The sequence below is a fragment of the Sciurus vulgaris genome, assembly GCF_902686455.1.
Source record: "Sciurus vulgaris genome assembly, chromosome: 6".
Taxonomy (NCBI): Eukaryota; Metazoa; Chordata; class Mammalia; order Rodentia; family Sciuridae; genus Sciurus; species Sciurus vulgaris.
The window spans coordinates 37489622-37514502 of record NC_136466.1 but is presented as its reverse complement, the minus strand read 5'-3'; the positions used below and the strand labels follow the sequence as shown (position 1 = coordinate 37514502).

Here is a 24881-nt window from a genome sequence, read left to right as displayed (position 1 = left end):
TGTGATCCTCCTGCCTCAATTTCAGCAACCAAGTTGCTGAGATTAAAGGCATGAGCCACCGCTCCTGGCTGACGTTCACACTGTCTATTTGCTTGAGTCACATAAAATTATTGAAAAATACTTTAGCAAAAATCTCCTTAGTGAGGCATTAGTAACAGCCCAGTTTAAAAACAAAATTCCACTATTTGTCTTTGCTTTTGCTTTTTTCTCATAGTTCCTTTGTTTATTTGTGTTGATTACTTCCTTCCCTGGTCTGTCAGTTTACCAGGACTGGGGATTTATCTCTTTAAGGTTGTATTAATAGTGGACAAAGTTTTAATGAATGAACGAATGGTCCCTGATCTCAGCAGAAACCGCAGACAATCAGGAGGTCCCTTCCAGAGCCGTTCTGCAGTTTAGATTCCCGGCTTAGTTTAGATGCAGTCTAGCAGATGCTAAAGTACAACTTTACGGGTGTTTTTTTCACTTTCTTTAACTGCTATGCAATCGCTGCTTGAACTTCCCTTAACTAAACCAGGGTTCACACCAGGCTCTTTGACCTGGAAACTCCAGATTCGCTGTTCTGGGTTCCCTGTTATTCTCAACGGTGTCTGTGTGGATTGGTGGAGGAAGGGGATGTGGATCTTGAGGGATGGGTATACACAGGAATAGTAAGGCAGAGACGAAGGGATAAGGAATAAAAACGACGAAATGAAAACAAACAACAATAACTTGCCATGAATTCTGTAGCAAGTGTTTTTCCAACTGCTTTCCAAATATTGACAAAACATATCTAAAAACTTACCCAGGTAGGGCTGGGGAGGTGAGGCAGAACACTTGGTCAAGGTTGTGGCGGGTCAAACCGCCTCAGATCAGCCGCTAGCACTGCGTTCTGCATTTCCGACTGCAGTTTCCTTGGGTCTTTGGGCCTGGCGCCTGCGCAGTGGTCACTAACCGCTAGACTTGCAGTTTGATTCCCAGCTAGGAAGTGCTGTGTTTGCCAGTTCTGACTGCGTGGTTATCACCGCGTTTCAGAGACCTCAGTGTCGCAGGCGGCAGGCAGGGAATAGGTAGTTCTATGTTGTCCCTACGGAAGCCGGCTGGTCAGTGCGCAGTGACGCCTGAAAGTACGATGGGCGGGCACAAGTAGCATATTAAGTGAGAACAAAGGCGCTCTCGCGTGTCAGGATGGCCGAGTGGTCTAAGGCGCCAGACTCAAGGTGAGCACCTTGCCTGCGGGCTTTCTGGTCTCCGAATGGAGGCGTGGGTTCGAATCCCACTTCTGACACATCGTTTTGCCCCTTCTCAGGAAATACCTTCCCAAAATTTCCAAAAGTGTGCTGTTATTTCATCTCTTCTGTGGAAGAAGGCCACAACTAGCCTTTATCTCTCCTCGTTTTTCGTTGCTCATTTGTCTCTGCAGCAGCAAAACGGCTGTTTATTGAGGAGTCGTGGCGGTGTTGGCAGCTTCAGTAGGAGTGCGGAGCAAAGTCCTTCCAGTGTTATTGTGCACTACGTATGTCACACAACTCTCATTTTATCTATTACAGAGGGCACCGCTTTCTAGCGGCTTCCCTGGTGGTCTAGTGGTTAGGATTCGGCGCTCTCACCGCCGCGGCCCGGGTTCGATTCCCGGTCAGGGAATGGTTTTGTTTTCCATGCAGAACTCTGAAGCCAAAATGGCCATTTCATTTTAGAAAAGGAAAAAGGAGTTCAATATTTTTCTCTTTTGGTGGAGAGTAGTTATCAGAAATGAGATTTCCTCCGGCTTGTAAATGACGGTTGTGTTCCTGGCACCTTTAAATAACCACGTCTTAAGAAAAGAACAACTCGGGCAGCACTAAATGATCCAAAAAGATAGCCCTGGGACCTTCGAAGTGCTTGGTCTTAGAAGTTTGACAAGAAGTTTTGAAAGTCTTCCTAGATTTCCAGAAGGCCGTTTAAGATGGCGCCTGTCGATTAGAGGTGTGGTTCAAAGAATTTTAGCTCCTAGTAGAGGTTTGGGTAATTGTCTCTATTATTAACTATTATTTTGAAAATAATATAAATAATGGAAATAATGCTGCAACACAATCAGTGTTTTATTTGTCTGAATTCAATATTGGTTAATATTTTGCTACATTCTGTCTCTCAAGAACGATATTCACAGGTCTCCATATTCCAGGCAAGCACCACTTGAAGGTTGCAGACCTGCCATTATTATAGAACAGAAGTAACACCTAGAAAAGTTGATTTACAATGTCATCATTCACTAATTCACATTTAAATTTCCCCTGCATGTCTTTAAAAAAGCATAGTTGCTTTTAAAATTTTATTCTGGGAATTTTCTTATTTCCCTTTCTTTTTCTTTTTGCAGTACTGGGGATTGAACACCACCCCCCCACCTCCCCCCCCCACCCCACCCCACCCCCGCTTCGGTTTGCTAGGCAAGAACTGTACTACTGATGTACAGGCTCATTCCCATTTTTTACATCTTGCTGCGACAGGTTTTCTCTAAATTACCCAGACTGGCCCTGAAACTTGTGATTTTCCTTTCTCCCTCTTCTCCTTCCCCTCCCTTCTCCTCCTCCTTCTTCAGGGCTGGAGATCAAACCCAGGTATTCTACCACTGATCTACATCCCCAGTCCTTGAGTGTGAAGGTCCTTAACATTTTTATAATATTCTGAGTCTATATGCCTAATTTGTTGTTGCTTTTCATTGTATTAATTTCCCCCCTGTACGTGTTCTAGACCTTCAGCCCACCACAGTTATTGTATACATTCTGCCTCTTTCTGTTATAACCGGGTTTCCCAGAATAACCCCAGATCTGAGGACATAAAGCTTGCCCCAGCTTGCAGAGGATTTATATGCAACCTGGCCTTGTGTGGACCACAGCATAGTGACTGACAGCTAGATTGGCATAGAGTTCAAATAGAGGGTGCCTTTCTAACTGAAGGTAAGCTGTTTATCTTCTCCGTGCCTTAGTTTTCTTTTGGTAAAACTGGCCAAAGAATGAAGAAAAAGAATGAAATTCTAGCTAATCTTTAAGTTTCAGTTTAAAACTTCCCTTTTTCAACCTGAATTCAAATCTACAAATATGAAAGATGGGGCTGGGGGGTTACAGGGGAAGACTGAAAGGACAAACACCCACATGTAACTGTGATTTCCTAGAGTGGTTGGATTATAAAATTTTAAACTTTCTTTGTTGTAATTTTATGCAGGAGTATGTAAAATTTATTAGTAGAAAAATAATATAGTTTGTTTGACAAATGGCTTCCACTGTATACAAAAGTTAACTCAAAATGAATCATAGATTTTAAAAATTTGTTCTTATTAGTTATACATGAGAGTAGAATATACTTTGATATATTATACATATATGGAATATAACTTCTCATTCTTCTGGTTGTACTTGATGTAGAATTAATTGGTCATGTAATCATATATATACATAGAAAAGTAATGTCTGATTCATTCTAGTGTCTCTTCTATTCCCATTCCCCCTTTCTTCTCTTCATTCCCTTTTGTGTAATCCAAGATACTTCTATTCTTTTCTACCTTCCCACTTATTGGAATTAGTATCCACATATCAGAGAGAACATTGAGCCTTTGGTTTTTTTGGGATTGGTGTATTCAATTAGCAATGATAGTCTCTAGTTCCATCCATTTATAGGCAAATGCCATAATTTCATTTCTCTTTATGGCTGAGTAGTATTCCTGGTGTATATGTACTATATTTTCTTTATCCATTCGTCTGTTGAAGGGCAACCAAGGCTGGTTCCACAGTTTAGCTATGAATTGAGCTGCTAAAAACAGTGAAGTGGCTGTGTCACTGTAGTATGCTGATTTTAAGTCCTTGGGTACAAACTGTGAAGTGGGATAGCAGGGTCAAATTGTGCTTCAACATTGCATGTTTTCTGAGGACTCTCCATACTGCTTTCCAGAGTGGTTGCACCAATTTGCAGTCTCACCAGCAATGTATGAGTGTACCTTTTTCCCCACATCCTTGCCAACATTTATTGTTGCTGTATTCTTGATAATTGCCATTCTGATTGCAATGAGATTAAATCTTAGTGTAGTTTTGATTTGCATTTCTCTAATTGCTAGAGGTGTTGAACATTTTATTCATATATTTGTTGATCAATTGTATTTCTTTTTCTGTGAAGTGTCTGTTTGGTTCCTTTACCTATTTATTTAATTGGGTTTTTTTTTTTTTTTTTTTTTTTTTTTTTTTTGGTGTTAAGTTTTTTGGTTGTTTCCTTACTGTGAAGAAGCTTTTTTGTTTGATTCCATTCCCTTTCTTGATCCTTGATTTTACTTCTTGTGCTTTAGGAGTCTTGTTAAGGAAGTCAGTTCCTAGGCTGACATGGTGGAGAGTTGGGCCTACTTTTTCTTCTAATTGGTGTAGGGTTTCTGTTCTAACACCTAAGTCCTTGATCCACTTAAAGTTGAGTTTGTGCACGGTGAATTTCTTTTTGCTACATATGTATTTCCAGTTTTCCTGGCTCCATTTTTGAAGAGGCTATCTTTTCTCCAATGTGTGTTTATCACACCTTTATTTAGTATGAGATAACTGTATTTATGTGGGTTTGTCTCTGTCTTCTATTCTGTTCCATTCATCTACATGTCTGTTTTGGTGCCAATACCATACCATTTTTGTTACTATAGCTCTGTGGTATAATTTAAGGTCTGGTATTGTGATGCCTCCTACTTTACTTTTCTTGCTGAAGATGGTTTTGGCTATTCTGGGGCTCTTATTTTTCCAAATGAATTTCATGACTGCCTTTTCTATTTCTAGGAAGAACATCTTTGAGATTTTAATAGGAATTGCATTAAATCTGTATAGTGCTTTTGGTAGTATGGACATTTTGACAATGTTAATTCTGCCTAGCCAAGAACATGGGACAGCTTTCCATCTTCTAATATCTTCTTCAATTTCCTTCTTTAGTGTTCTGTATTTTTCTTTGTAGAGGTATTTCACCTCTTTTGTTAGATTGTGAATCACAGATTTAAATGTAACATATAAAACTATAAGACCTTTTTTTTAAAAAGAAAATAGGAGAAATTCTTCAGGACCTTGGCCTGAGTGGAGTTCTTAGACATGACATAAATTGGATCTCATCAAAATTTCAAATTTGTTTCTGTGAAAGACACTAGTTAAGAAGATAAAAAGACAACTACACAGAGGGAAAAAAATTACAAAACCACATTTCCAATAAAGGATTTTATCTAGAATATATAGAGAACTCTCAAAACTCAATAGTAAGAAAGCAAACCATTTAATTGGAAAATAAGCCAAAGACATGAGAGGATAATTCATCAAAGAAAGTTATAAAAAGATGTTTAACACTGCTGAAGTAAAATCAAAACCAGATGTCAACAGTTGTACTTATCAGTATGCTCCCCCCTGAAAAGATAAGATATCTGAATATATATACATATTTTTTTCCCACCAAATGCTGGTGGGAAGATGCAGAGATGCTTTCAAATATTGCTAGTGGGAATGTAAAATGGTGCAGACATCCTGGAAAGAGTATGGCAATTTTTATTTTTTATTTTTTTACAAATCTATGCACTTACCATGTGACCCAATAATTACGTTTCTAGCCATTTATCCTTGAGAAAGAAATGCTTAGTTTTATACAAAAAGTAATAAATAAACATTCATTGCATTGTTATCTGTGAAAGTCCAAACTGGAAATAGCCTACAGTTCCTCAATGAGTGGATGGTTATTTAACCTATGGAACTGCCATCCCACAGAATGCCACTCTGCCATAAAAACAAAACTATTGCCACACTTAACAATTTGAATAGATCTCAGGGAGTTTGCTGAGTGAAAACTTCAATTTCAAAAGGTCATCTACTCTATAATTACACTTGTATGACATTCTAGAAATGACAAAATTCTAATAATGGTAAAGAGTTTAGCAGTTGTTAGGAGTTAGGCATGTTGAGGATCAGGGAGTGGGGTGAGTGTGACCATAAAGGGATAAAACAAGGAAGATCTTTGTGTTAATTGAAGAGTTCTTTACCTCAATTGTGTGGTGGTTGCAAGAATCTAATCTATGCATGTGATAAAATGAAATAGAATTATACCTAAACATTGTACTAATGTCAAATTTCTGGCTTTGTTATACTAAATTATGTAAAATGAAAAAGATTTCAGTTTGAAATTGGGCATACTGGGACCTGTCACTCTCTGTGACTTCTGGTGAATCCGTAATTCAAAAAAATTAACTTCTCCTTATGTACTAAGTGACATCATAACCCCCTGCAATTATAATCCAGGAAGAAGCCCACTTCAGGCATTCCAAAGTTCTTCCTGTTTTATTGATGATACACAAGATAAACTGGTTCTTGTTACACTTATTTTGTTATATGTCTTAGTTCCTAAGCTTGTTTCCAACTTCGCTGAGGTAAGGATTTGGGTCTCACCTGTCAGATTTCAGAGCTGCTATCAGAGTGGTTGTTTAATGCATGTGAATTTAATATATGTAGTGAGACAGTGCGGACTGTGAGATTGGGGTACCAAGGACCCCTGTGCAGCTGAGCTTCAAGTGAGGAAGGAGAAAGATAACCACATCTCTAGGGAGGTAATTGGAGAATGGGTGAGTCAGTTCTGGGAAAAACAATTTGCCATGTGGCCTCAGATTCTCTACACAATTCCTTCTTGGTATGCTCGAATGTAAGGTCCTGACTGTTCTTTGCTAGCACTGTTTCTCAGGGTTATATTTTAGCAGAAACCTTGAAGGAAAAAAGTACCTAGTGGACTGGGGATGTAGTTCAGTGGTAAAGTGCTTGCTTTGTATGCATGAGGGCCCTGGGTTTGATTCTCAGAAAGGAAAGGAGAAAAGTGCTTAACCCCCACCCCCAAGAAAAAGCAGGCTTGCATACTGCTGTTATAATATTGGTAAACTCTCTGAGCTCACTGCTTCTCAGCTTCCATACGAGTCCACTGCATACATAGTACCTATTTGGATCCCGTGGGACTTACTTGGGAAGCTCATGCAGCTTTATGTGCTATGAGTGATAAGTTCTTTGTCTCTGACCCATGAATCCTCTCAGCTTCCATGATACCTTGGCAGGCTCACTTGTTAGATTGCAACTGACATAAAATCTTAGACCCTATTAGAGTGGTTTTCCTGAGTAGCATGCTGTTCTGTTCTAGTTTTAAGCTCTAAACAGAATGTCAGTATTTTAGCTGGTTCTGAAGGCCTTCCTGAACGTACCTTGTTCCCTTTGATGATAAACTGTCCCCTCACTTCATAGCCACGTGGTCTCTTCCTGTGGCCTGTGAGTGATGAACTCAAGAGGTCCTTTAGGGACAAAATTCAGGCTAGGTCACTGCCAAATGATGGGCTTCTCTAGATCGCATCCTTGCCCAGTCATCTCATTATCTCTATGCTTGAAAGTTATCATCAGTATCAACTCTGTTTACTTCTTCACTTCTCAGGACTGCCAGGACAAGAAGATTCAGTAGGAGTGGGGAAAAGCAGGACAGGCAGAATACCACCCTCTGCCTTCTGAGAACTTTTAATTCATTCAAACACTTCAAATGTTAATTGCTGAACATCTCCAAAGTGAATTGTTAATTGTTTTGGGACCACAAAAAAGAGTAAGACAGAGAAGCTGAGCCTAGAAGAAGCAAGAGGTTTTGGAGTTAAATTTAGAGTTAGGATGAGGTTTGAACAACGTAGGATCAGCATTTGTGACCTCTTGGAGAATCACTATAATCTGTAATATGGAGTAGTATTAGAGTATGTACATCAAGGACTGTTGTAATAACATGGGAAAGTATTGAACAGGTTGTTGCCCACACAACAACCTCCAGGTAACTAAGTTTCTGCCTTCTCTTAAAATTCATTAAAATCACTAGTGCCACAAAAAGAAAAAGAAAAAAAAAATCAGTCCTGGGCGGAAGAATAGAGATGGGGAGGGGAGCTAGGGATAGACTCAGATTAAAGGAACCAAAAACAGAGCAAAGGACCCCAGGTGAGGGCATTAGAAGGCAAGGATCTCCAAAGCCCTTAGAACTCAACTCTAAAATTATTTGGATGCCACTCCGAATGTAGATAAAACACTTAATTTTAGTCTTAAATTTGATGAATGCTTTATTTTAATCATTACATCAAATGTTCTTGTTCAAATATCATCAATAAATCCAAGGTCATGGGGGTCAAATATTGTAGGGACTCCATTCGTTGGTGTAAGTGGCACCTCTTGATTTGGCATCTTTGGGTAAAGGTGAAGATAAAATGAGATAGTGGGTTTTAAGTGTTTTCCTGTGGACCAAGTTTACAGGAGTCATTCAGATTCTTGGGTGATACAAACTGGCTATAGCTCACTTTTGGAGTAGGCCTCTTTTGTGTCCCCAGGATCCTTTGTCAAAGCCAAATCCACAGCCTCTTGGATACTCTTTGCTGCTCTGAGTCCTGATTTGATAGCTGTGTCAATCCAGCCATGAGGCAGGGCTGTGTGCTCACCAGCAAAGTGGACCGGCCCTTCTGGATGGCTGAGCTCCTGGGCGTAGTCCACATATTGGTAAGGAGTGAAAAAGGTGAACCCTCCCATGGAATAAGGGTCTTGGCTCCAGTGCTTGACTGTGGAATAGGGGCACAGGGCCCGGAGCTCTTCTTTGGGGCGGTCATGGACAGCGGCTAGGTCATTCAAGATGACATCAACCACCTGGGCATGGTCCATGGCAGCAAAGAATATGGAGTCATCGTCTAGAGTATAGGAAGCCAGGATGACCCCTGTGCCATTGGGGAATATGTGATCGGGGTAGTAGATAAAGCGGGAAGGGCGGTCTGTGCTGGACTTGCCACTGGAAATGCCTTCATGCTCCCAGAAACACTGTGTGCAGGCCAGGATCACTTTGGTGGCACTGTTGTAGTGAACTGAACGTAGTGCATCCTCCTTGTTGAGAGAGAGGGGTGGCCGAAAATGGAGGAGCCGGGCAGCCTTGGCAGTGCAGGCCACCACCACAAAATCGGCAGTCAGATGTGACCTGGGTTGCAGAGGGTCAGGCGTCTTGTAGGTGACATGGACATGGTCTCCAGATACCTCTACTTCCTCTGCTGGTGAGTGAAACAAGACTGTCCCTGGCAAGAGGGCATCATGCAGGGCCTGAGGGAGTTGGTCGAAGCCTCCAACAATTTCATAGAACCTGAGAATGAGCAAGCAAAGGAGGGAAAGGGAAACAGGTTGATGGACAAGGCATGCACAGGATGGGTCATTTGGACCAGACAGTGACTGAGTTCTGTAATGGACTGTACTGGTCATGTGTTAGGGAAATTTAACAGTCGGCAAAAAGATTAACAGCAGGCAGTGTCTGTTAACTCTAGGGAACTGGAGAAGGTGTTGCTTTGGGCTGATCAATCAGAAAAATGCAACCCCTCTGAGCCTCTATAGTCCTTTACTCTCAGTCACTTCCCTTAGGTCCCCTTGATGGTCACCTCCATGCAGGATGCCTGGTCTCACAGCTGACAAAGATGCAGGATTCTTATGTATATATTCAGCCCCTTCCATAATGCCCCTAGAGAGCACAGCACAGGGTGAACCTAAAGAATGCAGCCTAAGTCCCACCAAGAACCTTCCCTTGACCTGTCTTCAGACTTCCTCACCTTTCTCTCTCCCTATATGGCAACTGTTGGCTTGAATTTAAATTGATTAACTCTGAATAAAAATGCTGAGGAGAAGTGGGAGATGTCAGGTAGAGAAGAGGCCTATATGTTCAAAAAAATAAATCCATCAGGGCTCCCATAGGCTTAGTTGTCCTCTGGTAAATGTCTGTACCTGTTTCATCTGATTAAGATCACAGAACCCCAGGTAAGAGTAAATCCCAGTTCATCTGATTCATCGATACAGATCACCTGGCCAGTGACGAAGAGTGACTAGGGTCTGAGTTTGGCGACCCTGATTTATCTTTCTGGGCTGAAAAGATAGCCAAGTTCCCTTGCATGAATTCCCTAAAGAAGGACTGATGTTATACTCTTTGTCACAGAAGAATAGGTAAGGGCCATCGTAAAGCAGATTTATAGCCTCCTAACAGTCCCGTAGCCAGAGGTTCTCAAGTGGATTCCTACTGGAAATATGTCAGAAATGCATGTTCTTGAGTCTCAGCCCAGGTCTGACTGGGGGTAATGCCCAGTCACAGGTGTTACCAGGTACCCTCCCTCTGGTGATTCTGAGGTTCCGTGGAGTTTGGAAACCCCTGCCCTCTCTCTCCATTGCTCCCATTTTTCTTGGAATTGTCACCTGGTTTATCTTGTCCTTCCTTCTACTACTGTCCTCATTAGTAACTGGCCAACCCATGTCCATTTGCTTCCCCCATTTCCCACCTGGGATCCTGAAAGAAGGAGATGATGCCACGTAGAGTTTCTATGAAGGCCTCATAGTAGCCAGAGTCTGTGTTCAGCAGGTCCCCGATCATCTGCACTGCCCCACGACTCAGGTTCCCCACCTTGATCAGGTACTCCTGTGATTGTGTTCAGGGAAAAAAGGTAACCAGGTCAGGGAGCTGACATGGAGTCATTGCTTCCTAGCTGGAGTGATGGGTAGCTGTGACAGGGTGGGGCATGGTTAGTCATGGTTAGAGGGGAGCCTGAGGACTGACCTTGGTGGAGAAGGAGTCATACTTTTCCAGCATCTGGCTGCAGTTACTGTTCTTCAGCTCCTCCACCACCTTGGCATGGGAGAAGGAGGAGGGGAGGACACGCTGGCAAAGTTCAGTTCCACACATCCCCTTGACCCTGCTCCCACATGCCCCAATGGTCCATGCTTGGCACTTGCTTCTACTCATCCTGGGTGTGTCTGAGGCATTCTTCATATTAGTCCAGAATGCAAGACTCAGTCCCTACAACTGGATTGTGGTTGCTCATGGTGGAAACTTTCTCTCTACTCTAGGTGTATAAAGGTAGGAGCCAGGCTCCCCTGTCAGCTTGGAGGCTCCCAGAATTGGAGAAGTCTACCTCCTTGTCCTTGACTGAGGGACATTTCTGCAGCCCTCTGAGGCCATGGTGAAAGGTATGGGTGCCAGAAGGCTTGGTCCAGCTGAGCTATTGAGAGAGATCGGATGAGGTGCAAGAGCTGGGGATGTGTTTGCTGAGCTGCAACAGGACAACACTCCAGCAAAGGCAGGGCACTTGGGCAAAGGCCTCCTGTGAAAACTCTGCCCCACAGAGTTCTGCTGTCACACCGAGGTCCTTTTGGGTCACAGGTCAGGAAAGACAAAGGCACTGTCAGTGCTGAGTAAACACTGGCCAGATAGAAAAAGGCATGGCATGCAGGTATTTCAGGCAGGGTCCATCATTGATTTTTCTCCTTGACCATATATCTATAATGATGAGAATTATAATTCAAGTTCTGGCCATGTGCCTTGCATAGATCTTACCACTTTATACACATCTTCTCACTTAATCCTCACAACCAGGCTAGGAGAGAGTCTCCAGTAGCATGGTTGCTTTATAGAAGCTGGAACAGAGAGATGGCAAGCATCTTGCCCAGGGTCACACAGTACATTCAAATACAGAGTCCAGCTTATAGGTCTTTCTCTGCCATAAACCTGGACCTGCCATGATGATCTCAGTGGCAGCTAGGTTTGCACGTCTGTACATGTGGAGACATTTGAGATCTGAAAATGCACTTGCTGAGCAAGTGGCTCAGATGAGAGGTCATGAGAGGGAGGCAAGGTTGACAAGGACCAAGCTAGTGGAGCCCTCCTGCACGTGGGCCTGGGGTCCATGGAAGGATTTTCACTACACTTAGGCAATCAAAGAGAAACTTTAGGAAGTTTGCATAAAATGTCTCTAAAAAAGATGATGGCCTGCATGGAGGTCACTGATTCCTGCTTTGGCTTACCTTTCTCAGTGATTCATTGAAGAGCTGTTCAGCTGTCTTTCCCACCTCATCTGCTCTGACTGGGTAGCCTAGTAGGCTGGGGTCCGCCTGCACAGCCCCCAAGCGCTGCCGTACTCCATTGACCAGCACCCAGGTCTGGTTGTTGTAGGGGCAAAACTCCTTGAGGGTCATCCCAAACTTCCTGATGAGCTCATGAGAGAGCCTGCAGAGTGAGTCAGAAACTATTTGATCCAGGATGAGGAAGCCACCAGTCTTCCCTGTTTCCTGTGCTCACTTCCTGCCCCTACTAGATTTCCTGGGGCCATCCCTGGCCCCCCTCCACAGAAGGAATGCTAGGTTACCTGGTCACTATGCCAAGCTAATGGCCATGTGACCAAGAGGGAACTGGGTCCCCATTCTTGTGGTCACAACACACCAGGCTGGCCCTCTGTGCTGGCTGAAATCTCTCTCACTTTGATCGATACTTGTAGCTTGCTCACCTTTGGGTGTGGCCCCTCCAGGTCCAGTAGATACTATGAAGAGTATAAAGGATGTGTCCCCTGGATTTACCCTCCCTGGAGGCTGTGTGCATCATTCCTGAGTCTTCCAGCCTGCATTTTCCTAACGCCTGCTCACCCACCCCTTCCAGATGGCCCTCCTGATCCCAGGGCTCCCACAAGACACCACTTTCTCCCAGAGTGATGTTCATATTTCCATCATTGGCAAACCTAGCAGACTGCCGTTTGACTTTCCAAGTTGTTCTCCCACTCCAATTATTGTTTGTGATCCTCAACACAACCTCCCAGGCAGGCAGGGCAGGTGCAGTTATGTCTGTTCTCGTGATTAAAACATTGAGGCTGGGAGAAATTTTGAGGTAGGTGTGGAACGGTGAAATGAGTTGTCACAGGTCCTGGCCTCTTGGTTTCCAGGAAAGAACTCCACCCATTGTTGTCCCTCTTGGCCTTGGTGCTAGCAGTCCACATCCTGGCCTTCCTCATCCGCCCCCACTTCCTTGAAACCATACCTGTGGTTGACAGAAATCCTCATGGCACCAAGCTCTATGTACCACTGTGCTCCAGGAACTCTATGGGTCTCTATTCTGCCACCTACACGCCCTGAGGCCTCCAGGACAGTCACCTAGAAAGATAATTATTTACTGAACTCAACAAGGCCAGTCACATCCCCTCCACACAACTCTCTCCTCTTCCCTCTTGGCAGGCCCAGATTTGCCTCTTTCTGAAGTCTCCCTCTGTCATGGGGAGAGATCAGTTGCTCTTCTACCCTTTCCATCCCAGTCTATAGCCCTAGATCTGGTCTTTGGCCCCAGTTCCATAGGGCTATCCACCACCTGCTGTCCCACCTCCCTGCTCAGAGCCCAAGTCCCCTAAGAGATACTCTCCCAAGCACCATTGTGTACCTGGTGGCCAGCGTCCTGCAGAGTCTTGGCAGCGGTGAGCCCAGCCATGCCTGCTCCGATCACCACTATCCGTTTTCTTTCAGCTGTCTGCCTCAGCCCATCTTGAGCCAGCTGTATCAGCTCTTCATACTGGGGGTCTTCAAAGCATTTGACAAGTTGGTCATCGAAGGCTAGAGTACCCATGCCCAGCACGGACAGGAGGGCCAGAACCAGACAACCTGGGAACATAGTTGTGGAGATGGCAGTCAGGCAAATAGCTGGGGACCAAGGAAGGCCAGTTTTAATCCTTGATCTGTGGAGGATCATATCACTGAACCTGTGATGCAACATCCTGGCACTCCTGTTTCTTTCCTCCCTATTAGAATGTTCATTAGTCATGGGACCTTCCATGCTTGCCTTCCATCACTCCCACTGGTCAGCAGTACCCACTCAGAGATCAATGCTTCCCATTTAGGGAGTGATACAGGCTGCATATCTGCCTAAAGGGCCTCACCTCAACCAGCTGAGTTTCCATGCAGGAGGCCAAGCCCTCAACCAAACAGAATACAAGTGAGATAGATCTGCCCTTCATATTAGATTTCCCTATCCCCCTTGGGGTTGATAAAATGTTTGTTACAATGGGAAGGCCTTAACTCACTGCAGCGATGGAAGGATGGGGTAAGGATGGAGAGCCTGAAGACATTGTTTAATAAACTTACAGTGTGCATGGTAGGCTACCAGCTTCCCAAGACCCAGAGGGACTTCATGGGATCATCTCTTAGAGATGAACAAGGGTTATTGAGGTTAAAGAATTTGCCAGACTGAGCCTCCATTTCCACACTTGTCTTCCATTTCATTCTGACTCTGTTCTGAGAGAGATGTGTCATACCTTCCCTCTAGGATCCTATAAAAGATGTGTATTTTGTGATTGTTGTGTTCCTGTTTCTAAAACTATCATCTGCATTATGGGCTGAGTTGCATATTCCCCAAATTCTCTATTTACATATGGAAGCCCTTAAAGGTAATTAAGTTAAATGGAGGCTATTAGGATGGATCTTACTCGAATCTGATTGATATCCTTATAAGAAGAGGAAATTTAGACACACAAAGAGGATACACAGAGGAAAGAACATGTGGGGACACAATGAGAAGATAGCTGTCCAAAAATCAAAGAGAGGTCTTAAATCAAACCTGCCATCACCTTGATCTGGGACAACCAGCCACCAGAACCGTGAGAAAATAAATTTCTCTTATTTAAACCTCTTAGTCTGTGACATCTTGACCTGACTAATAAAATCTATTCTTCTTCCCCAGTGGTGGAGAATAAAAAAATGATTTGTTCTTACCCAGCTCTCTCAGGTCAGGTAGCCACAGACCCTGGAAGAAAATTCGTATTCATTTTTCTTCTTCAAATTTTTCTGTGCCAGGTGTGGTGGCACATGCCTGTAATCCCAGCTGCTTAGGAGGCTGAAACTGGAGGATAGGAGTTCAAAGCCAGATTCAGCAAAAGTGAGGTGCTAAGCAATTCTGTGACACCCTGTCTCAGAATAAGGCTGGGGATGTGGCTCAGTGGTCGAGTGCCCCTGAGTTCAATCCCTGGTACCCCCTCATCTCAAAAATATAGGTTACCTGGCCTGAGGGGTTCTCTCCCTCTGCCCCTCCACAGTCACTGCAGCTGGGTCCCTCTTTGCCTTGGCCACTGCTAGAGTAATGGTTGTAAATGCAAGTTAGGTTTGGTATCTCACTCTCGCCCTCTCTTTTTAATATTTTTGTAGTGGGGATCAAACACAGAGCTGCATGTGTGCTAAAGAAAGAACTCTATCACTGAGCTACCCCCCCAACCCTAAACTTGCTCCTGGAGATCTTTGATGGCTGGCTAAAGAATTGCCTATCAAAGAACTTGTTATTTTACCAAGGATGCCTAGCGGAGTGCTGGGTAGGTAGTGGTGCTCAACCAATACTCTATCAATGAACACATGAAGGAGGTACGAGGTTCTGCACCCAACATTGTGGCCAGCAGGGACACAATGCTGACAACCTCCAGAAGACAGTCCATTGTCTTCTCCCACATTTACCTTTTCATAGACTTGGCTCCTTGGCCAAAAGTGTCTGCTACTCACCCCGTCACAGTGCTTCAGGATGTTTATAACAGAGATTTCTCCACCTGGGGTTTACCTCAGGGTGAGTCCTATGCTTCCTTCTTTTATGAGTGCATTTTGTCCTCACCCACCCAACCTCTAGCTTCCAGGACTCTGGTCTTTTTTCCTCTTAGCCTTTCTGGGAATTGTCACCCTCCTCCTCTGCCAGGCCCTTTGCGGGGCGGTGAGGGTTTGGGGCTGCCAGGGTGTGTTGAGGGAGTGCAGAGGCTGGAGCAGTCTGGGCTGGAGAGAAGGGGTGGTAGAAAGTAGAGGTAGGTGAGGGGGAGTAAATGTTTTAAGGCATAAGCACCTGCTGCTGTCACGTAGTCTTGCTCTCTGCTGTCTGAATCCCGGGTCTGTGAAGGAGTTCCTTTAGTTTGGCAGTACTCAGCAACATTCAGCAGGAATGCTGGCCTCCAGGTTTAGGCCTTCTAAACCTTCTAGAAGTGCTCCAACTCCACTACTTCTTTCATGCACAGTAACCAGACTGGACAGATCCTTAAAGTGCTGGGTATTTTGGGAGAGAGGCATAGTACCAGTCAGTAGGTAGGTCAGCCCTGTCACATCTTAAGCTGAAAATACTGTTTATCTCCACAGATCCCTGGGCATAATGTTGAACATAGACACCAGACAAATGACACCTACTTGCTCTTCTCCTTACATGTTGTTTAAGTACAGGCAGAACAAACCGGTGGGGATAAAAGTGATAATAGGGCTTATCTCTTGGAAGTATTTCCTGGAATGGAACATAGCAGAACTTTCTGGGAGTGATGGAGATCTATTACATTTTCATCTGAGTGGTGGTCATTCAAGTGTTTCACCAAATAAGATGTCTGTACTGTACTCAATGTAAATCATTCCTCTGTAAAAATTCAAAACCATAAAAATGCCTTCTCATGTTAATGTTAAAATTGCTTTTTTTCTAGGTTTAAGAAAAATGAAGGAAGAGACCAAGAGTGGAGGAGATGGAAAGCATTCTGAAGAAAGTGAATGGGCAGGGGGTGCCCAGAGAAAGAGGGGGAGCCCAAGGCCAAGTGTGAGGCTGCTGGGGATCTGGGCTGGCATCTGTCTAGAGCCTTCTTGTGCTATGCATTGCCTGCTTTGCTTCTAAGAACTGATTAAGGCCTGAGAAACCCTAAGCACTGATATATGGAATTTTAAGTAAAACACAGCTAAACTCCAATAGATAAGTCTACAAAGTTCTTTTTTAGTTTATGTTTTAAAAAAATCAAATATTGAATTTTTGGGGAAACCCCATTCTCTCCTGGGGATGCTTCCTGTTTCCAGGGCCTGGGATGGGAGTTTGACCTCACTCTTGCTATTCCAGCTCTGATTATTTTACTCACCCCACCTCCCACATACCTGGAGGCAGGTCCTTTTATTACTGCTGTTTCTTCATGAGGAAAACAAAACTCACAGGAATGGGGAACTTGCTATGATGGTCCAAATCACATCACATGTGTGTGTCAGAAATGAGAGTGAGTCAATTCTTCCTGGTTTCTGAGGACATGCCAACTGTGCACTCTGCTGGGAACTCTGGCAGGGCCACAAAACTAGAACAAATAAGTCAGACATCTGTTGCCACTTCTGGTGCTGAAGTAGCAACACAGGTGTGCTCACCCACATGACATACAAGCACACATTAGGGCTCAGTGAGCACATCAAATTTCAAGGGTGGACAGGTAGGCTTCCAGGATGGATCTGCCCCAGGAACTCCTGGTCTGCAAGGTAAGCACCCCACTTAGGAAGGTGGGGAATGGGCTGCTACAAATGTGTCCTGAGGACATGTGTTTTGATTGAGGGGCACTATCTATGTATGCTAGTGCTACCGGCTCTCTCAGTCACGATGCCAAAGTGGTGGTGTGGTCTGCTGGGGGCCTGGTCCAGTCAAGCCTCTGGTCTTTCAATCCACTCAGAGCCAGCAGAAAGGCTGGATGTAGAAAAGTTGCCTAAAGGAGTGCAAGACCACTGGCATATGGTTTGGAGTCTGTATGGGAGGAACCTACCCTAGGGTTTCTATTTTAGAAAATCTTGTTCTGGTGGCCTTTTCCTGGGAAAGCCTGTTCTGTGGGGGGGCCTGTCCTAGGGAATCTGTCTAGGACAGATTGTCCTGGAGGAGCCTGTTTTGGGTGCCTGCCCAGGGAGGCTTGTCTTAGGGCAGCCTGACCTCCTTGTCCTCTGATGTGAGGGAACAGAGCTTGGAGAAGGGAACCCTCTTGCATTGATTATTGTTCTCCCCAAAGTCATCCCCAGGGGTGAATCTCTTTACTGTGGGCAGAGCTGGTGGAGGTGGGAAGAGGATGGAAGTAGGAGAGGAATAATGCAGGAAAAGGAAGGAGCAGAATACTGAGTCAGTAAAGGGCGAGGCCTTAAGAAGTGTCCTGCCTGGTGGCCCTTTGAAACCTCCAGCTTGCCTTCCTCTTTTTGTACCTTGTCTGTCTCCTCCACATTCACTCCTTGGGGTGTGTGAGAATCACCCTGTCTTCTCGTGTTCCCCTGCATTATACACACAAAAAGAGATTGTCACCAAGTCTTGCCCTGGTTCCTTCCTTTTAGCACTGCTATCTTACTCTGCCCTTGACAGAGCTGTCAGATAGAATGAAGTGAGACCAACAGGTGGGCTGCAAGGGTCATGGGACCCCAACCACACGGCCACTGCCCTTGCCCTTCCAGTTGAGGATCTTCCCACTTTCTACTACAAGAACAGTATGGGACCTCAAAAACTTCATGAAGGTGGGAGTGAGGGTGGGGCATGAAAAGCAGGAAGAAGGAGGAGAGAATAGGGACCCAGGAGAACAGAGAGCTGCTTGTAAAATGTGGTAGGGCAGACACAGCTTACACCCTTGCTTTGTATAGCTTCCGACTCACCTATCCTAGACCACACCCCAACACACACACATACACCCTCCTTCTCCTTGAGGCTACTCTAGGACTACCTTACCTTTATGAGAAGATGAAATGACAAGAGGCAGAGAGAAGGGACCCTTCTTGGGACACAGCAGTGGTCACTTACTCCACCCCAATTCTCATACCATCTCTTCTCACTGCACCCTGTCTGGTTCCTCACCAGGGATGATGTGGCCAGAGGGGGTCTTGGTCCAGGTGGAGAAAGACTAGACCTCAGGCACACATACTTCCTTCTGGGGAAGCAAGTCAATTAGAGGAAAAGTCACTAGAGGAAAGGAAAGAGTGTCTGCATGTTTATCCTAAAACTCTGTGCTGTGACAAAATGTTGGGACCACATACATGGGAGCTTGCCTAGGACCTGTAGCACCCATGTCCACTAAGTCAGGGCTAGAGCCCTGTCTAGGGGGGCGGTAGGTGGAGGTCAGAGTCCTGGACAAGGATTTTCCTGTTGTGTTCCTCTGTAATAAACCTATGATCCAGATCTTCATGCATGATCCGGATCTTCTGGTCTCTCCCCTGATTTCCAGATCTCTGCTGATAGGCACTGCCAGAGAAGTTTGGGGAAGAGAAAGGAAGTGGGTGGGATTGAGATTGGGCTGTTAATCCAAACCAAATGCTGATGGCTTTCTGCATGACATCCAGGGAGATGTTCTTATCCTGATGCAATAGGTGACATGGTTCAAAGAGGTGTACCAATCAGTGGCTCGGCAGGATCAGGTCACTTGAGCCTGAGTAGTAGGTGCCAACCCTTAGTTTCTCCCTCCCACCATGTCTGTGATCCAGCTACTGGGCTTTGTCTCCCAGCTTCCTACTGGGAGTGAACCTGAATGACCTGGTATGGTTTCATGCCTGGCTCATCTCTCCACCTTTAAACCTTCTTTCTAGAGTCTTCCTCTTTCTAGAGGTACACATGGAGAGAAAGTTTTAACGTGAGCAGAAGTCTTTAGGTGTCCTCTGGGAGGAGGAGGGAGCACACTAGAGGGTCTGCTAGTGGGAGTGGGGCCTGTAGCCACAGTCTGTTCCACCCTGGCCCATGTATCTTCTGGCTACTCTCTTTCTTTTGGAAGTCTGTCTCTTCTGCCCTTTCATCCCATCTGGGACACAGTATTATTCTCCAGTGATGGGTGGGGTGTTGGCAGTTGTGACTGGGACACCTTCTTCAATCTTTTTATTTATTTTGTTTATATATATATATATATATATATATATACATATACACACATATATCTATATATACATAAATATACATAAACACATACACATATACACACACACACACACACACACACACACACACACACATATATATATATATATATATATATATATTTTTTTTTTTTTTTTTTTTTTTTTTTGGTACTGGGAATTGAACCCAGGGGTATTTTACCACTGAGCTACATCCCTGGCCTTTAAATTTTTTTTTATTTTGAGAAAGTGTCCCACTAAGTTGCTTAGTGTTTTGCTAAGTTGCTGACCTCAATCTTGTGATTCTTCTGTCTCAGCCTCTGAAGATACTGGATCACAGGCACCATGCCTGGCTTGTGTTTACTTCTTCATTCTGAGGATAGCTCTTTTAGAGAAAAAAAATATATTAATGACACTTGTTAAAGACAGTAAGGCAGGCTTAATTCAGGTCAACTACCACATTGGATTTAAAAAAATAAAAAATAAACTTTGTGTATATTTGAGTTTTACAATATATTTATGGGATACATATAGATAATAAAATGGTTACTGCAGTGAAGCAGACTACCATATTTATCTTCTCACCTAGGCTTTTTTGGGGAAAAGAGCAGTTAAAATCTATTTATTTTACAAAAATCCCTAATATGATTTTTTTAACTTTAGTCTTCCTGTAATACATTACATCTTTAGACTTGTTCATCCTATCTATCTGATATTTTGTATGCTTTGACCTACATAGCCTCATTTCCTCTCTTCCTTTCCCTGTCCCCACCCATGTATCCACTGTTTCATTTTCTATCTCCACGTATTTGAGCTTTAAAAATTTTTTAAACGTATTCCATATTTAAGTGAGATCATGCAGTGTTGTCATTTCTATCTGACTAATTTCACTTAGCATACTGTCCTCCAGGCTCATCCCTGATTCATGTTGTGGCAAAAGGCAATATCCTCCTTCTTTTTAAAAGCCAAATAACTTCCACTACATATATACATATATTATGTGTCCCATTTTCTTTATCTATTCGCCCACTGACAAATATTTAGGTTATTTCCATCCCAACCATCATCTGTTGTCTTTTTTGTTATAGTCATCCTTATGGTGTGAGATGATATCTCATAGTGGTTTAATTTGTATTTTCCTGATGATTAGCGATGTCCAGCACCTCTTAAAGTACTTATTGGCTATTGTTATGTTTTCTTTGAGTAAGTGTCTTTTCAGACCCCCTTTTTGTCAATTTTAAATGTTTTGTTCTTGGTATTTAGTTATAATTTATATAGTTTTATTCACTATGTAGTTATTCTTTATAAACTCTGGATATCAATGATATTAGCAGATGTGTAGTTTGCAATTATTTTTTCCTGGTTCATCGATAGCCTTTTCATTTTGTTATTTCCTCTGCTATGTAGATGATGTAGTCTCATTTGTTTGTTTCTGCTTTTGTGTCTGAGATTTTATTGTGAAGTCATTGTAAAAGCTAATGTCAAGGAACTTTTCCTGTATGTTTTTTAGAGCAGTTTTATGGTTTCATGTCTTACATTTAGGTCTCTTATAGATTGAGTTGATTTTTGTATATGGTATAAGACAAGGATTCAAATTTATTATTTTGTATAAGGATATAGAGTTTTCTAACATCTTTTATTTAAGAGACCATCCTTTGCCCATTGTGCCTTTTTGGTGTCCCAGAATGGTGTTTCGTGGTAGGAGAGAAAGATTGGGCTTAATCCCCAATACAATTTTTACTAGACTGAGTTAAAAAGGGTTTTGCTGAAAGCAGGCCAGGGTGAGAAAATACTGAGAATTTGGAAAAAAGAATTTGAACATTTATTATTACTTGTATTCTTGATTGTTGCCATTCTGACTGGAGTATGATAAAATCTCAGTGTAGTTTTAATTAGCATTTCTTTAATTGCTAGCGATGTTGAACATTTTTTCATATACTTTCTGACCATTTGTATTTCTTCTGTGAAGAGTCTGTTCAGTTCCTTTGCTCATTTATTGATTGGGTTTTTGATTGTTTGATGTTAAGTTGTTTAAGTTCAATAATAACATTGAATATAAATGGCCTAAACTAATTAATCAAAAAACATAGACTGGCAGATTGGATTAAAAAACAAGACTCATCAATCCACTATCAACAAGAGACATACCTCATAGGCAAAGACACCCACAGTCTGAAGGTAAAAGGATGGGGAAAAACATATTCACATGAGTCTCATAAATAAGCAGGGGTTTCTACCTCATATTAGCTAAAGTAGATTTCAAGACAAAATTAATCAAAAGGGACAAAGAAGGTCATTTCATACTGCTTAAGGGAATTATATATCGGCAAGATATAACAATTATATTTATTTGTCAAACAACGAAGCATCTATGTATATCAAACAAACCCTTCTCAATTTCAAGAATCAAATAGGCCACAACACAATAATACTGGGTGAATTTAACGTGCCTCTCTCATCACTGGATAGATTGTTCAAACAAAAACTACACAAAGAAGCTATAGAACTAAAAAATACAATTAATAATTTCGATCTAACAGACATATAGGTTATTTTATTCATCGATGACTGAAAATACTCTCTTCTCAGCAGCACATAGATCATTTTCTAAAATAGAACAAATGTTAGTAACACTTAGCAAATACACAAAAATAGAGATAATACATTGCATTCTATCAGGTCATAAATGAAATGAAATTAGAAATCGATGATATAATAAAAATAGAAGCTACTCTAACACCTGGAGACTAAATAATATGCTACCAAAGGATCAATGGCTAACAGAAGTAATCAGGGATGAAATAAAAAGTACTTAGAGGTAAATGAGATATTAAAACAACATATCAAAATCTCCAGGATACTTTGAAGGGAGGAGAGTTCATAGCACTGAACTCATTCATTAAAAGAATAGAAAGTCACCAAATAAATAATCTTAGATTACATCTCAAGGCCCTGGAAAAAGAGGAACAAATCAAGACTAAAAGCAGAAGACAGGAAATAATTAAAATCAGAGCTGAAATCAATGAAATTGAAACAAAAGAAACAATTCAAAATATTGACAAAACAAAAAGTTGGTTCTTTGAACAAATCAATAAAATCGATAAATCCTTAGCCATGTAAACCAAGAGAAAGGGGGAAAAACCTCAAATTTCTAAAATTCATGATGAAAAAGGAGATACCTTTGTGGACACTGTTGAAGTACAGAGGATAATCAGAAATTATTTTGAAAACTTATACTCCAATAAAATAGAAAGTATTGAAGACATCAACAAATTTCTAGAGACATATGGCCTACCCAAACTGAACCAGAAGATATAGAAAACTTACACAGATCAACTTCAAGCAATGAAACTGAAGACACCATCAAAAGCTTATCAACAAAGTATAGCCCAGGACTGGATGGATTCTCAGTCAAGTTCTACCAGACCTTCAAAGAAGAACTAACACCAATTCTCCTCAAACTATTCCATGAAACAGAAGAGGAGGGAACCCTTCCAAACTCATTCTATGAAGCTGGTATCACCCTGATTCCAAAACCAGGCGAAGACACATCAAGGAAAGAAAACTAGAGACCAATATCTTTAATGAACATAGATGCAAAAATGCTTAATAAAATCCTGCAAATTGCATACAAAAACATATTAAAAAGATAGTACACCACGATCAAGTGGGGTTCATCCCAGGGATGCAAGGCTGGTTCAGCATATGGAAATCAATAAATTTAATACATCACATAAATAGATTTAAAGACAAGAATCATATGTTTATTTCAATAGATTCAGAGAAAGCATTTGACAAAATACAGCATCTCTTTGTGTTCAAAACACTAGAAAAACTAGGGATAGTAGGAACACACCTCAACATTGTAAAAGCTATCTATGCTAAGCCCGTTGCTAACATCATTCTAAATGAAGAAAAAATGAAAGCACTCCCCTTAAAAACTGCAGCAAGACAGGGATGCCTGCTTTCACCACTTCTATTCAACATGGTCCTCAAAACCCTAGCGAGAGCAATCAGGCAGATGAAAGAAATTGAAGGGTTACAAATAGGAAAAAGAAGAACTCAAGTTATCACTCTTGCCGACAACATGATTCTGTATTTAGAAGATCCAAAAAATTCCACCAGAAAACTTCTAGAACTTACAAATGAATTTAGCAAAGTAGCAGGATATAAAATCAATACCCATAAATCAAATGCATTTCTATGCATAAGTGTTGGGACTAATGACACGTTAACTAACTCAGGCTGATTCCTTACTCCCTGGTGAGTGAGCAAGATCAAGGCCTCAAAGGCAGTTTTCAATAGTTAATGACGATGAATCGGACCACCGTCAGGGATTGGTTAACAATAGTTCCGGGAACGTGATTAGCTCGTGCTTGCCATATAGTCTTATGAGACTCTTGCCTGCATGAACACCCCATGCCTTGCTGACCTTTAAGCTGATTGGTTCCCGCCTAGCCCCCACCCTACATAAAAGCTGTGTGATTTCCTCAATAAACGAGTTCCTGCTGTGACGGGTCTCCCTGACGCGTCGGATTGTCCTCCGCACAGAGGGCTGGGAGCAGGCGGTCAGTTGGCCCTACCTATCCCGGTCTGACCTTGTTGGGGAGTGTCCCCTTCCCTTGTCGCTGGTAGAGAAGGGAAAGGGGGCTTAAGACCCCGACACATAAGCAATGAATCCACTGCAAGAGAAATTAGGAAAATTACCCCGTTCAGAATAGCCTCAACAAAATTAAAATATTCGGGAATCAATCTAACGAAAGAGGTGAAAGACCTATACAGTGAAAACTATAGAACACTAAAGAAAGAAATTAAAGAAGACCTTAGAAGATGGAAAAATCTCCCATGCTCTCGGATAGGCAGATTTATATTATCAAAATGTAGTACCAAAAGTGTTATACAGATTCAATGCAATACCTATTAAAATCCCAATGACATTCTTCACAGAAAGCAGTTATGAAATTCACTTGGAAAAATAAGAGACCCAGAATAGCCAAGACAATCCTTAGCAAGAAGAGTGAAGCAGGAGGCATCCCAATACCAGACCTTAAATTATACTACAGAGCAATAGTAACAAAAACAGCATGGTATTGGCACCAAAATAGACATGTAGACCAATGATACAAAATAGAAGACACAGAGACAAACCCACATAAATACAGTTACCCCATACTAGACAAAACACCATAAACATACATTTGGAGAAAAGATAGCAACTTTAACAAATGGTGCTGAGAAAACTGGAAATTCCTTTGTTGCAGAATGATATTTAACCCCTATCTCTCACCCTCCAAAAAAACTGAACATAAAGTGGATCAAAGACCTAGCCATTAGACCATAAACCCTGCATCTACTAGAAGAAAGTGTAGGCCCAGCACCCAATCATGTCAGCTTAGGAACCAATTTCCTCAACAAGTCTCTGAGAGCGCAAGAAGTAAAATCAACAATCAATAAATG

At 42.5% G+C, this 24881-nt stretch overlaps 2 protein-coding genes across 2 annotated transcripts in view; one reads left to right on the top strand and one right to left on the bottom strand.

The window, feature by feature from the left end:
- Positions 1 to 706: 706 nt before the first annotated feature.
- PGBD2 (piggyBac transposable element derived 2) overlaps positions 707 to 24881 on the top strand; it is a 68881-nt gene continuing 44706 nt past the window's right edge. The window contains exons 1-2 of the mRNA XM_079144158.1: positions 707 to 1199; positions 16259 to 17060. The gene's annotated coding sequence lies outside the window, so the exon portion shown is untranslated. The remainder of the gene's footprint in view (positions 1200 to 16258; positions 17061 to 24881) is intronic.
- LOC306663673 (L-amino-acid oxidase-like) lies at positions 8295 to 13880 on the bottom strand (the record flags this gene model as incomplete). The annotated part of the gene is made up of 6 exons (XM_079144169.1): positions 13216 to 13880; positions 12823 to 12935; positions 11820 to 12021; positions 10576 to 10644; positions 10301 to 10437; positions 8295 to 9126 (listed from the first exon to the last, which is right to left on the bottom strand). Exons 1-6 carry the CDS (start codon positions 13603 to 13605, stop codon positions 8295 to 8297), a joined length of 1743 nt encoding a protein of 580 aa, XP_079000295.1. The 5' UTR covers positions 13606 to 13880.